General features: G+C 42.0%; 1 protein-coding gene across 2 annotated transcripts; it reads right to left on the bottom strand.

Moving 5' to 3' along the window:
- Positions 1 to 2,805: 2,805 nt before the first annotated feature.
- abhd17ab (abhydrolase domain containing 17A, depalmitoylase b) lies at positions 2,806 to 12,895 on the bottom strand. Of its 2 annotated transcripts, none has more exons than XM_034531266.1 (5): positions 12,123 to 12,895; positions 11,016 to 11,440; positions 9,317 to 9,511; positions 8,452 to 8,631; positions 2,806 to 5,746 (listed from the first exon to the last, which is right to left on the bottom strand). In XM_034531266.1, the coding sequence occupies exons 2-5, from the start codon at positions 11,432 to 11,434 to the stop codon at positions 5,521 to 5,523; spliced, it is 1,020 nt and encodes a 339-aa protein (XP_034387157.1). In that variant the 5' UTR covers positions 11,435 to 11,440; positions 12,123 to 12,895; the 3' UTR covers positions 2,806 to 5,520. The 2 variants fall into 2 exon arrangements, with proteins under 2 accessions (XP_034387157.1, XP_034387158.1); XM_034531267.1 differs by having other exon boundaries at positions 12,833 to 12,882.
- Between the last annotated feature and the right edge of the window lie 1,540 nt (positions 12,896 to 14,435).

Below are 14,435 nucleotides of genomic sequence, written 5' to 3'. Positions count from 1 at the left end.
TGATTCCCCTCTCTGACTTCCTAATGAGTACCTTTTATGATGATTATAGTTGTGTTTAAACTCTTTTCAAAGCGACTACACACCCGTCTCTTTCTTGCCCTTGTGCTGTGATGGACAACACGCTCATTCCCTTTTAGGAGTGACCTGATCAAGAGAAAGGACCCCGGGCCGCTCTGGACTGAGCCCAAGTTATTTTGCTGACTGGAAGACATTTCTGCTGAGTTGAACGCAGCAGTCACGACCTTTCTTCCCTGAAGCTGGGTTCGCTACGCCCGTCAAACACTTTCGCAGGAATTCAAAGACAAAATGTGCATTTTGTTGTTAATTCTTTTACATTCACAGGAAGTTTTTTTTCTTCTTCTTTTTCTTACAGGCCTCTGACTTTCCCTTTCACCCAGAACACGTGCACTTGTTCTCGTGTTCATATTTTTCCCCCGAATGGTATCTCATGTGTCTCTGTGGGTCTTCATAAGACACTCAGCTTTTCTGATGTCCAGATGTGGACTTTTTAGATCACTGTACAACCTTTGCTCAAAAAAATTATTTTTTAAACGCCTCATGGATCAGGTAGCTCTGAGCTCCTCCCCCCCAATGAGTAAATGTGATCGAGGACACGCCTCCCAAAGATTGTGATGTCAAAATGCTCGTAAGTCATTCAATGATTGTTTGCATCACGGCTACCAGTGAGCTTTGTGTGTTCCTCTACAGGAGCAAGCCAAAAGGTAACTGCATGAACTCTTTAAATGTGGGACACAGTACTACATTACACTACACAATTATAGAGTAATATATATATATATATATATATATATATATATATATATATATATATATATATATATATATATATATATATATATATATTGTTGTTGTGATGAAAACAGCTGCAGCATCTCTGCACTGTGTGACCAGTATCCTCTGTATTCTGAGTTCATTCTGCTGCCCTCGGGCTGCAGGCGTAACGAAGCTCCTTAATGCCACGAGCTATGAACACTCTACGTGTGACTCCCTTATTCTGGCTATTTCCAAAATTAAAAAAAAAAATGTTCACACTAAAACATTTTGTATTGGTTTCTTCTGACAGAATAAGCGGGACACTTGAGAGCACAAACCCCCCGTGAGTCCAAAAAAGGAAAAACATTAAGGTGGGGAGCGCATTTAAAAAACGTGCCTCAGACTACAAAGAAAACAGCAGATAAACATCAGGGAGATATACATAATGCACGGGGCAGAAGATGCTCTGCAGGAACGTTAATGAGAAAACCGAAGCCAGACATGCACTCAGCAGGCATGCTGGCTAGCCACGAATTAATATGCAGCAAAAAAAAAGATATTTAAGAAGCAAATAGCCTGCATGTTCCTTTTGAATGCCGGAGAGGTGCAGAGCTCATCCCTCACGCTGGCAGCTCCTTGATTGATTATGCAGAAAGATATCAAAGTATATGTGTTTGTGCAATATAGTCCAGTTTGGTTTACGTTCCATTTTAAATACTATTGTGTATTATTTCAGCATTGTTTTTAATGTAATATATATTCATCTGTCTATGCTAGAGAAGATAATGAGATATTAAAGGGTACAATGTGTTCACATTTTTGAATGATCTGAAACTGATGTAGTCTATAATGGATTGTACAAGGCTCCCAAAAGATTCATCAAAATGTATTCCGAAATTATTTAGTTGTTAAATATTTAAACAATACCACACTTTTTCAAAAGGAAAAACTTCAAAAAAATGTTTACCCAGAAACCTACATTTGAGTTACTTTTGTGTCCGTACTTGCACTATTTTCTGAGACCGTGACCCTTTTTTTCTCAGCAAGCATCATCTGCAGCCGTCACCGCATCCCAGTGAGGTCATCGGGTCACAGGAAACCTGTGAAATTCACGAGTCCAGTTGACACACTGGCAACATCCGCCCGGCAATAATGCAAATCCCGGTGTTTTCCTTCCCTTACGCAGACCCTTTATACTCCACGTCCCTCAAACTGACAGTCTAAATGCTCACCACGGCACAATCCTCCAGTCGAGAACATTAAAAGGCCTCAAAAGCTCGCTCCGATTCACACGTCTGGTTTTAAGTCTCTTGTTGTCGAGAACCAGCACGTCCACGGTCCTTTTGATCCGCGTCCACATGAAAGGCTCTCTGTGCTCAGCGCCGTGCGGAGGACCGAGTGTGGAGGAGTGAGGCTGGTGCTCCGTGCACTAGGTCAGGCGGCACTAACTCCGCCTTACGCAGGGGGATGCGGACTGCAGCTGCTTTTAATCCGTAAAAGCGTGTGTGTGTGTGTGTGTGTGTGTGTGTGTGTGTGTGTTCAGAGGGAGGAAGGTGATCTCAGCTTACGATCCATCTGTCCCCATTTCCCTACATCTCAACACGGTGGCAGACAGTGAGGGGAGGCTGGGACAGACCTGAGTCCTTTGGTACCGGTTTAATTGAAATGCATCATTTCAACCTTTTTTCCTTTGGCACAGATGATAGCAAGCCCATCACAAAACACGACAACTCTACAGAGGAGGGGGGGGAAACACACACACACACACAGGGCAATTAACTCATAAGCCAATTATTCATCCGAGCCTGTTGGGAGTCTCGTGAGGCCCCTCACTGCATGTCACTATTCACCGAGTGCCAGGAGCCGCCATGAGGGGGAAACCAGGGGCCGAGTGAGACGCAGGTCAACATTGACTTCAGGAGGAACGGCTGTTGTCTCGCAGCATAAAACACAAAATAACACCTGGATGGATGTAATGATACCTTTTTTTTTAATTCATTTATTTAAAGAGCGAAAGAGTCATTGTAATTATCAATTTATAATGATGTTTTATTAACTTCTCTTCAATTAATCGCAAAAAAAAAACCCGACAATCTTCAAAAGCTAAAAAATGAGTCGGTAAAATAAAACAATGGCTTACAATTTGTGACATGGGAAAAACAAAAGCTTTTCATTGGTCAGCTTGAAGTTCCTCTTTAATTGTTCTTTAAATCATTCCACACTCATTTTTCCAGAAACATGTCCAAACACAGCTTTGTTGTAAAAGTTGCTCTCCTTCACAAATGATAAATTAAAAGAATTAAAAAAAAGAAAAGAAAAATACACAAATTATGCTGCTCAAACTCAAGATGATAAAACAGAATTATTTAGCAATATGACAAATGGTCACATGAAATTCGTAATGTACTGTGTAGTGGAAAAAGACTGCACCAACCACAGAGATGAATACACATTTTGATAAAACAACTTAAATTTGAACATGTGTGCCTTTGGTTACGAAGATACCAACATAATCAGCAGGTACTTTGGGGGTAAAGCCCTAAAAAGAAAAGCTACACTTTGGTTCATATGTACACAAGGAAAAAAAAAACCAAAACGTCATCATCTCATCTCTCTCCTGAGAGGTTTAAAAAGGAGCAACACAGGTTCATGTAAAACACTTTTTAAGCTATAACTTTTGAACTTTACATGGATCCGAATTTCGGCTTCAAACTTCTGCGGCTCGGGGAGTGTTGCACCTTTCGAGCTGGACGCCTCACTCTGCAGCTCATGCCTGCTGCTTGTAAAACAGACCATTAGTGAGAGAGCGCAGAGGGCTCCGACAGAATCCAACAGGAACAGAATGGGATTACCATTTATCTTAAGATGAACATAAAACTGGGCAGCCGGCGGCTATAAATCCAAACCAGTTCTTTTTGTATCCTGGTTATAAGCAAATACAAAATGGCCTTTGCAGTAAAACGGGACCATTTACTAGTTGGTGATATCCCCGTAAATAATCAGCGCAAAAAGAACAAAAATTGCAATAAAAAAGAAAAAAAGAGAAGGGGAATACAACGTGCTCGAGACGGTTTGCAACGGTTACAAAAGTCACACCAGGAGCGAGAAAAGATCGCGTACCCCTCTCATAGTGTAAAAACCCAATAGTGTTACCAAGAGCCCGCACATACACACGGATGTTAGAGGCTGTAAACCAGAGTACTTGAGGAATTTTCTTCACTTTAAAAAACAAAAAACACACCCTGCTTGCTCTTTTTTTTCTTTTAACCATAAGAGCAGCGGGATGTCGGCGTCGGAGTGTGAACGTGGCCAAACGCTCTCGACCTGCTTCTGTGCTCATTAGTGTAGAAGAGTGGGAAGTATATGTATTCATCACAATGTGAAGCTCAAGGTTGACAAAAAAAAAAAAATCAAAAACAGAAATCACTCCACGTCACTTCTCAGATGAACAAAACTGCAGGCGAGTAAGATGGCCGTCAGAGATAAAAAAAAAAAAGAAAAAAGAAAAAAAAAAAAAAAAAAAGGCGCCTGGAGGTAGAACACAGAGGCCCGTTTCCTTTCAGCGTCTCTTCTCTGTACCAGACACGGAGACCACTGTGACCTACTTTATGCGAGACATAAACAACGCGAGCGAGACCAAAACTAAACGGGACTCTCAGACATTCCACTAGATGACGTAGCTTGAGGTATTTTTCCTTTTCTGAGGCTCTTAGACTCCTTCGCCGCAGCCAATCCCACTCCGTTACTGGGAGACAGATGTGGCGCTGAGCAGACTCCAGACGTTAGCGGTCTGTACTTCAGTTTTGGGATCGGAGTTTGCTTCATTACTCGCAGGTAAAAAAAAAAACAGCATTAAAAAAAAAACAAATGTGGAACACACTTCCCCCAAATGTCTAAAAGAGGGTTACCTGAGAAAAAAAAAATTAAACTGAATTATGCATGTATCTAGTGCATACATGCGGTGATCAGATATTAGGAACACCGGTCAATATAATGCAATCCACACAACTAATAACTACATCAATCATATGGTTAAATCAACCCTTCATTTTATCGTCAGGCTTTAAATTGGATTGCATTACATTGTACAGGAGTTACTAATAGAAACAATAGAAAACTTAGTTACAAACCTGTTTGCATTTAAAAACGGGTGTTAAGAAAAACAATCCCCCAAAAAAGAAATCCCCCCCGCCTCAAGCATTTTTGAGAGTGTTCTTTAGTGTTTCCATTATCCATTTAACTTGGGTTAACAGTAAAATTAAAAAAAAAAAAAAAAAGAATCACACAATAAACTCTGAGCAGGCTGGGGAAAAAAAAGATTTTCCATGTGGAGCACAAAGTAATTGATCTACATGATTACTTGTGAGTTTGTTGTTCTGCTAAATCTCCTTTAAATCATTTAACGGCTCCCCCCCCTCATCCACATTATTGCACAGTAGAGGAATAGATGTAGTATGAAAGTAACTCCTAAAAATAAAATAAAAAGTCCAAGTGCCGTTTGTGAAAAGGTCTTACACACAGACACACACACACACACACACACACACACACACACAGACTCTCACACACACACACACACACACACACACACACACTCTCTTCTAATCCACGGCCCATTAAAGGCGCCCAGTGCCCCGGAAACAAAGCACTACAGTACGTAAGCTGAGGGACGGTTTAGATGACTCTCGGACAAATGGTGATGATGACGATGAGGATGATGTTGATGATGATCCGGGTGGTGACTGGTCAAGCGTGCTGCACTGCCAACTCCTGTCCTATGAAGCGGCGCAGGCGCTCCAGATACTGGCTGTACAGCTCAATGTCGTTGTGCCCCGCCCCCTCCACCCAGAGCGGCTCCACGGCTTTGGGGCAGCGCTCGAACAGAGCCAGGCCGTGGGAGAAGTCGATGACCTCGTCCTCCGTGCCGTGGATGATGAGCACCGGGGACGTGATCTTGGACACTTTCTCAATGCTAAAAGAAAAGGGGGAATGAAGGGAAAGATTTTAAAGAAACGGATGATTTACTTACAGTATTAGTAACCCGGCTTCATAAAAAATTTAAAAAAAATAAAATAAAAAGAGCTCGTAAAATCACTGGCACTGTAGATCAGATCAAATCATTGTAGTGGGTCAGTGCGCTGGCTGTTATAGATTAAACATTAAAAATCGTAATAGATCAGCAAAGCTTCATTTGTGTCTGGACTGCTACAATAAATTGTTATTGGCTATAAAACTTATTTATTGCTTTGAATCAACCGTGATGTCTTCGGGTTATTATTTCTGTGCGTCAAAAAAAAGTTATCTCGTCTTATTGCCTGGTCGCAGAGTCGTATATAGGTTTATGGATTTAATCTATAGAATTAACATATTTATTGCTTAATGGAGGCATAAAGTGGAATTATCTGTGTGCCGGCGCCAGGCAGCAAAAATGCAGTTTAAATCCACGTCGGTCCAAAATGTCATCGATCCATACTTTTATCACATTATTCAATTATTGCGGTCGGAGTGACCTTTGACCACCAGAGTCTAACCGGTTCATCCTCGGCGTTCATGAGATATCTGGTTCACAAGAAACAGGTACGTACGGACATACAGGCAGAAGCATTAAAACAGACGATTAATTCTGCAAAAAATAATGGCTCCAGCAAAGCACACAATAGCCACATATGAGATATTAATAATTAAAATTATAATCAAGTCATCCAATAGAATATTGACATTAAAAAAAAACAGCAGATAAAGATAGTTCAGAAACACGTGGAGTGAGGAGGGATGCCAGCTGCCCACTCTGAATTTGAACCACATGTGAACACTGGAGGCTCTCTCAACACACACACACACACACACACACACACACACACACACACAAACACAAACAATCTGGAGCTAGACGCCGCGTTAAGGCCGGCGTTGGCCGGATGTTGACCTTCGTCAGACGCGGCCACTAAAACTAAACCGACAACAGGAACAGACGGGATAGAGTCTCACTAATGATAGCATTACTCGCCGCCGGTTCCGTCCCGCCAAGGGAGCTTGTTCAGTGGCCAAGGTTTAAAAATAAAAATAAAAACACAGTAACAACACATTACAGTGAACACCCACATTACAGACGCACACAAAATGTGGGACACCGACTTGCTTCAAAGTGAATATGAAGACATCAAAAGTAGAGTGCCAACAAGGACTGAATTTCACAACCAAGTTGTATAAAATCACTTTCATTTTTACTGCTTAATACCAAAGTGTTTCTTTGAACAAACACACACGTTATTATTGTGGTTTAAGATGCTCAAAAGATATTAGTAAATATGAACCACTCTCTCCCAAATACCAAAACTAGCACAAATGTGAGATATAGAGATGTTATATAGACCAGCGGTCCCCAACCAAGCACAGAAAGAATGAATAAAAAGAAGTGATTGATTATGAAGGTTGGAAAGATGTTTTATTTTGAAGAATGCCCGGATGCATACGTCTGTGCGTCTGAGCCTCTTGACATACGTCAGTATGCGACCCTCACTAAGTTAGAGTAGACCGGACATAAAGAATTCACGTCGGGTGTCATCGTCTCCCGTTACCGGCTCGTTGCAGAGGAACAAGCTCAGGGCTCCCACTAACTCGGCGTAATGGTCGAGTTGTATTTGTATGCACTTAATATTTGTTTTTAATGCCAGTCGTATGATTTTTTTTATTACGTCACATTTATTGCCGGTCTGTGAAAATATCGTGTTGCACGAAACCGGTCCGTGGCACCCAGGGGGATGTTCGGAGTATAAAAGTACATTTCCTGTTTCAGAACTGAGAGCACTCCAATAGAATAAAGCTCATTTGAGTGTAAAGTAGAAGAAGAAATTTAAAAAAAAAAAACACCCCACGGGTCCATAAATCAGTCTCTCAGTCATCGTCTATGGAGCCGCTCCAGGCGTTATACATGATGTCATCACAAGATTCAGACTGGTTTCTGGCTTTGAGAGAGAGAGAGCAGCTCTTGTTCACAAAGACAGATTGAACTTTCCTAACCGATTTTAACTCTTAATGTAGGTTGGTGTTTCCCTTTAACGGTTTCTTTAACCGCCATTCGTTGTCAATTAGGTTGAAGAGATGTGGGACTTAGACTTTATCACTTGAACGTAATAGGCTGCAAGTCCCACACTCTTGTTGAGTGTTAAAGAATCGACGATTGCACTCATGGAAGGTCACTTTTAGACCAAAGTGAAACAGATTATGGTCGCTGTGCAGTGAGATCACTTCTGCAAGATAACGCAGCTCTTCTCTGAAATATGTCCACACAAGAAACCTAGAAAAAAAAGACATTAACACTGAAATGAAGGTCCCCGGAGCTGCCCTTTCAGCGCAGATGTTTGTTTTGGTTAAAAAATACTTTCAGTGCAAATATCAATTACGCCTTTCTGTTGGCAGAGCTGTAATTATGTGGAAATGCCAACTGGCAGCAAAATAGTCGGCGTAATCTGTGTGTGTGTGTTTAAAAGAACATCTTATTTCAGGCTTTTAAATGGTGCAGAGAAAGAGACAGAGGGGGAGAATGAAGACTTTGGTGTTGCCGAAAGATGTCCTCACCACCATGTATTAATTTAATGTTTTCACAGGCACACACTGTATCGCGCTGTGCGCTGACCAACACGAACACAATACGACCATAACAGAGTGGAGACTTACTTGGGGAACGCGTCGAAGCAATAGGTTTTCTTGGTGTCAGGAAAGGCCACTCGCATGCCGGACGTCAGAGGGGAGTGAAGCACCACGGCAGCGCACTCGTACCGGGACGCCAGGTCCACCGTGGGGACCGTCCCGATGCTCTGCCCGTACAGGATGATATTCTCCGGGCTGATGCCGTACCTGGTCACGACCAAAAAGACACAGAAAAATATATTAATAATTTGTGGAGGTTGTGCCTTGTAGCTAATGCAGCAGTGACCGATACAAACACGTCGCACGTGTGTGTTGTTGTTCATTGACTTTGGTCCCCAAAAAAAAGGAAAAAAAGGTGGCTACTATAAATATACAATGAAGAAAAAACGATTTCACCGTAGGTAGAGTATTAGGAAAACTACATTGTTTTAAATAAACCGGCTGAAATGAATAATGATCAAGAGTGACAGCTACACTCAGATGTGAATTCACCTAAACCAGCCCTTCATCAATGAGTCACGTCTTCCCAAGGCTACAGCCGCATTAAGGCAGCTCCACCTTCACTAATGAGACACTTTAATCACATCGTCCCCACCCGCCTTTCCTTCCTTCATATGCCCAGGTTAGTATATATTTATTTGTATTTTTTATTCCCATGACATTTAACCACTCTACTCTTTTCCTCTCAGCTCTGTCCTGATCACAACCTCAGCCACCTCGATCCACACCCATTTGCGTTTCTCACCCTTTATTTTTCTCTCTCCAAGAATGCAGTGATATTGTAATCCAACCATATACATGTAACATGGTTCGTTTTGCTCCAACTCTAAAACTACAGCTTATAATAAATCACCCCTTGAAAGGACGCATACGGCTCGATGTCGTAACCTACCGCGTGCGCAGGGCATGCCAGGCCGCGTCGATGTCTGCGTAGAGGTTCTTCTCAGAGGGCTTGCCAGTGCTGGCGCCGTAGCCTGAGTAGTCGTAGGAGAAGATGTTGCAGTTGATGCGAGTGCCGAGGCCGATGTAGAAACTGCTCATCTGGCCCAGGTCGACCGCGTTGCCGTGGGAGAAGAGCACCGTGAATCTGACATGGGGGGGGGGGCAGGAAAAAGACAGGTTAGTGGACGGGGCCCATAATAATCCCCGACAAGTACTTTACTTGTATTCGAAAAGTTGATAAGACGCTTAGCTGTCATTTTTACAGGACTGGAAACAAATAACATATTTAGTTGTAGCTTTGTTTGAGTGCATACGCCAAACCGCACGTAAAAAAAGAAAACACTGGAGAATCTACTGGACTTCACTTAAAAGCACAAAGAGCGACATGAAGGATTAACAACAACGTCACAAGAGACACAAACAAACTAAAAACTCAATCCAGTTTCTCACATTTCTCCGTCCACGAGTCCAACCTGGTAACTGGACATTGAATCAAACCATGAGCAGCGTGTTGTTAGGGTCCACATTGTGAGGTGATTTGGACCAACGTGCAGCAGCCTGGAGGATTGGTTTACCCCTCTTGACAAATGACTAACTTCTAGACATTTTGCACCACCTGAGCAGGAGGGTAGCACTCACTTTTTATTCATGAACGCATGTTGTGCTCTCTTGAGAAATCGGATACTTTTTCGCCACACTGACTGTTTTTTGGTAATCCTCCCTCTTCTTTAAGAACCCATATGGCCCGTGCCCTTTCCACTCGGAATGCGGCATAACAATGAAATATCAGGTCTAGTTTGGATTCATCCGCATGTAATACAAGATAAGATATGTATACAAGACACACAGACTGTAACACTAACCTGTGCATGTCTTTTTAATTGATTTAGTAAATTAATCAGCAGCAGCCCCACAACGACATAAATATAACTGAAGTTAAAATACTTTTACAGTACATCATACCATATAACTTCTGCTACTAAATGATATGAACACGTCTCGTGAAAACGATCACTGGCAATAAAATCAACGGCACAAATATAAAAAAGGAAAGAAAGCCAGATTGCTGAACATGTTTAGTCTTGACTCACTGAATACTAATGTCTTGTTACCGAGTGTGACATATCTTTTTTTTAATTAGGATTATTCTCATGAAGCAGAATTAGTGTCCCAGTGTATTTTCTGCAGTGTATGAGCTTGACACCAGCAGACAGGAAGTAAACATGGACCCATTGAACATGTGAGGGTGAATTTACTCAGCCTGACAGTATGATGAAAAATTGAGTTTTTTTAACATTAAAGCATGCAAACATGTTCTAGTAGAAAACCAAAGTACTGGCATGAATCTGGATATGAGCAAAATATGTATCCTCTCAAATAAATGGCAGTGATCCATGGAAAAGCAGGAGCAGACAATCGTTTGTCAGCTGAGTCAACAGGAGACAAGTAGAGGAAGTAGACCTGTGTGTGAGTGAAAGAAGATTGACGAGGAAGGCGGGTGTGGAAACACTTCTAAAAGGATGTGTAACACACACACACAGTCATAAAAAAACAAAAAAAGAAGGGAACGCAAACTGTCGCCTGTTACACAAAACAATTACCGGTTCCACACGGACACGCGAGGACGGTAAACCTTTCAAACAACCCACCTGGCGTTGGGAACACAGCGAATGTACATGCAGCCGACTTGGTTGCCCCGGCTGGATCGCGTGAGGAACACCTCCGTCGTGTCCAGCTCTCTCTGAGAGTACTGAAACTCTGCTCGCTCCGTCAGGTGGAGCTTCCATCTGCCCTCCACAGACGCGGAGGCCCCTGCGCTCCCAGCAACCGATGCACCGCTCCGCCCCTGCAGACTGGACATCCCCGTTGTTCCTGCTGCTGCTGCTGCCGGCGTTGCTGTTGCTGTTGTAGTCGTTGCTGCTGCTGCTGCTGGAGGTTCAGGCTCTGTGTCTGGAAGGAAGGCGTACGTGGGCTCAGGGGGTAGGAAGGCGAGCTTGGCCGCGATGCGGCCGGGACATGGCGGGCAGCAGAAAAGGCAGCAGAGCTCGCTGAGAGAGAGGCCATTCATCCTTCACTGTGCGGGAGGAAGACAAGAAGATCACTGTGCTAATGAGTCCCAGTGTTGACACAATGAGATACTTATTACAAAGTAATGTAGAAGGCATTCTGTAGTGTGGCCACAATGATGACGACAAGGTTCTACGACAGCTAGTTTGTAACATGTTAAGATTATAAGCAATTAGATATGTAGCATGTCATAATTGTTGCCTGAATATGGATGAAATATTCATCAATTTGATGATTTATCAAGTGGTAGTAATTTTTTTTACATGTATGCAACAATAGGTTAAACTCTTACAGTGGGCTCTTTAAAGTGCTTTTTTATGTTTGAAAAACAGTCCAAGATCGGAAAACATTTCGTTAACTGTCACATAATACAAAGAAACGCAGCAAACCCTCACAACTGAGAGGATGGCACAGATTCATGTTAATCTTTCTTTGAGAAATGACATGAACAAGTAATCAATTATCAAATCAATAAGTGCTGATTTTGTATTTGCCAACTAACAATTGATGATGTTTCGGATGTTGGGTAGTAAATAAGCAAGTGATATCTCTCTGGTGAACCATATGATTCAACCTCTTTTGAGCAAAAGGAGAAGACATTTCTAAAAAAAGAAACCTTGAACGCACCACCATATGACATCACCACAAACCCGCCACACACACATGGAGGACAATAACAGCGCACCTACCTGCTGAGCTTGAGTCGCTTAGTCGAAGTTAAAGTAAAAAAAAAAAAAAGTTGTGTCGAAAGTAAAGTTAAAAAAAACTTTTTAAAAAACGGAGGAAGACTTCCTCCGCTTCGGTGAACTTCAAAACGCAGGATACCGCTTGTTAAGTGCCCAGTCAGCAGAAGGAGGAACAAAGTAGTGGAGCCGAACGGCTGACAGGAAGTGTTATTTACAAAGTGTCTGCTGTGTTGTCTGAGTGGCGACTGAAGTCCAGATCACATCCATTTTGTCCACTTGTTGAGACGCAACGTTCCGTTTCCCTAAAATATGCCCCGAGTGTTTTCAAGAAAAACTACACGCTTCTGTACTCGTCTTTTGACACGAACTCAATTATCGTCGGTTTCCACCCCCCAACAATTACAAACCCTCCGCGCAATACCCTCACGTGCGAGTGAGTGACGTCTCGAGAGCAACGACGGGTCAGCTCTGAGCGGAGAGAGGAGCCGTTTGTCTGCACGAACCAGCTAACGCTACGATGGCTTAAGCTAGCAAGAAGACATAAACACGGCTACTCAGTTAAAAACAAAAAGCGCGCTCGCGGACATCCGGAATAAAAAACGGCCTCAATACCGCAGTTACCGACGTGTTCACGTTGCACCGGTCAATCCAGGCTGGACGGTGCTCGATTTACGGATGGCGTCTTGTCATTTAAATTAATCCATGTAACCTACGTGCGGTGTTTTCCTTCTTCTCCGCCGTTTCACCGCATCCGGAAGCGACAGCTGACAGGATGTGACGTCAGGAGTCTCCACTGGACAATTAAGGGAAACTCGTTATCAAGCGTGGGTGACGATGCTCTAAAGATAATGACATATTTTAACTTAATTGTTCATTTTGCACCATTGAAGAAAAAAAAGAATTAAAAAAAGGGTAAATAGCACGAGTGTCCATTGTTACTGCAGTGCTTATGAATCATCACAATAATTGGTATTGGTAACAGAAATGATTAATGGGACTTTATTACAATGAATGTATTTGTTTTTAACAAAGAACAAGACATAGTATTATGTATCTTTGTGTAGGAAAACGTGATAATACAATACCTGCCACACACACATCCCTGTACTTCTATGTTTGTGAGGACACTCGTTGACATAATGCATTCCCTAAACCCTTACAACTAAAGGCCTAACCCCAAACCTAACTCTAACTTAAACCTTATTCTAACCTGAACATTAAAACAAAGTCTTAACCCTCAAACAAGCCTTCGAAGAAGTGAGGACCGGTCAAATGTTCTCAATTTCCAAAAATGTCCTCACTCTCGGATCTAAAACTACAAGTGGTCCTCACAAAGATAGATGTACAAGTACACACACAAACACGGGGGACTTTTCCTGCCAGTTTCTAAGCAAGAGGCTATGCTAGAACAAAAACAAACAAACACCGTTACTACCTATTACAGAGAACGGTAAATGTCAGCTTTTGAACTTTAATTGATGTAGCTCACCTGTGGTCATAAGTAATGGGCCACCTTGTTACAGGCCCTGCACAGTGCACACTCCAACACAGGTGTTTTCTGTTATTCTGGCTGATTAGAATTATTTTCAAGTTCATCATCATCATCAGTCTTTAGTTACACTGATGATCAGGCAAAGACATACTTTGTCAAAACATTAGTATTACTATAACTATGTGTTCCAGCTCTCACATCTCTCCAGATCTTGACACAATTTGGGTTTTATTCGCCCAGGTTCGGAGTTATGTCTTGGGGACGTCTGCCTCCATCCACCCCACCACAAATTGAATATGTGGTTCTCACAGCATTAAAAATTCAAGCTGTTAATATTTTTTCCCCAATGTCTTACTTTTCCTACACTTGCACACTGCATTCAATCACTCTTGTACGGTGAATTGGGAGGACAAGCAATTGGCATGTTCAGGTGTAAAAAAAATATGCAATTAAATGATTCTGTGTTTTCTGATCCTGTCAGGTCACGAAATCATGGCGACAGAAATATTTATTCAGTACAGTTAAATCGCTTTGTGGCAACTTCCCTTGCAGCATGCACCGAAGCTGAACATTAGATGCTATTGTACCATTTGTACCTATAGTTTTTGCTTTGTATTTGAAAACAATATACAAGTACAATGCATTTGGGGCCACAGCATGTGCACGTACTGGAGCAGCAAAGAAGTCATGAATGCTTTTAACTTCATACCACTAGATGTATACATTGTATTTATAGAACTTTTAGGGATACGTGTTTATTTTCAAGAAAACTTGAACATTAAAATAAATAAATACAAAAGACAAGTGTAATTTAAAATAAACTT

The sequence above is a fragment of the Cyclopterus lumpus genome, chromosome 4, assembly GCF_009769545.1.
Source record: "Cyclopterus lumpus isolate fCycLum1 chromosome 4, fCycLum1.pri, whole genome shotgun sequence".
NCBI lineage: Eukaryota > Metazoa > Chordata > Actinopteri > Perciformes > Cyclopteridae > Cyclopterus > Cyclopterus lumpus.
Note: the sequence above shows the minus strand (reverse complement) of the source record. Positions and strands in the feature narration are given on the sequence as shown.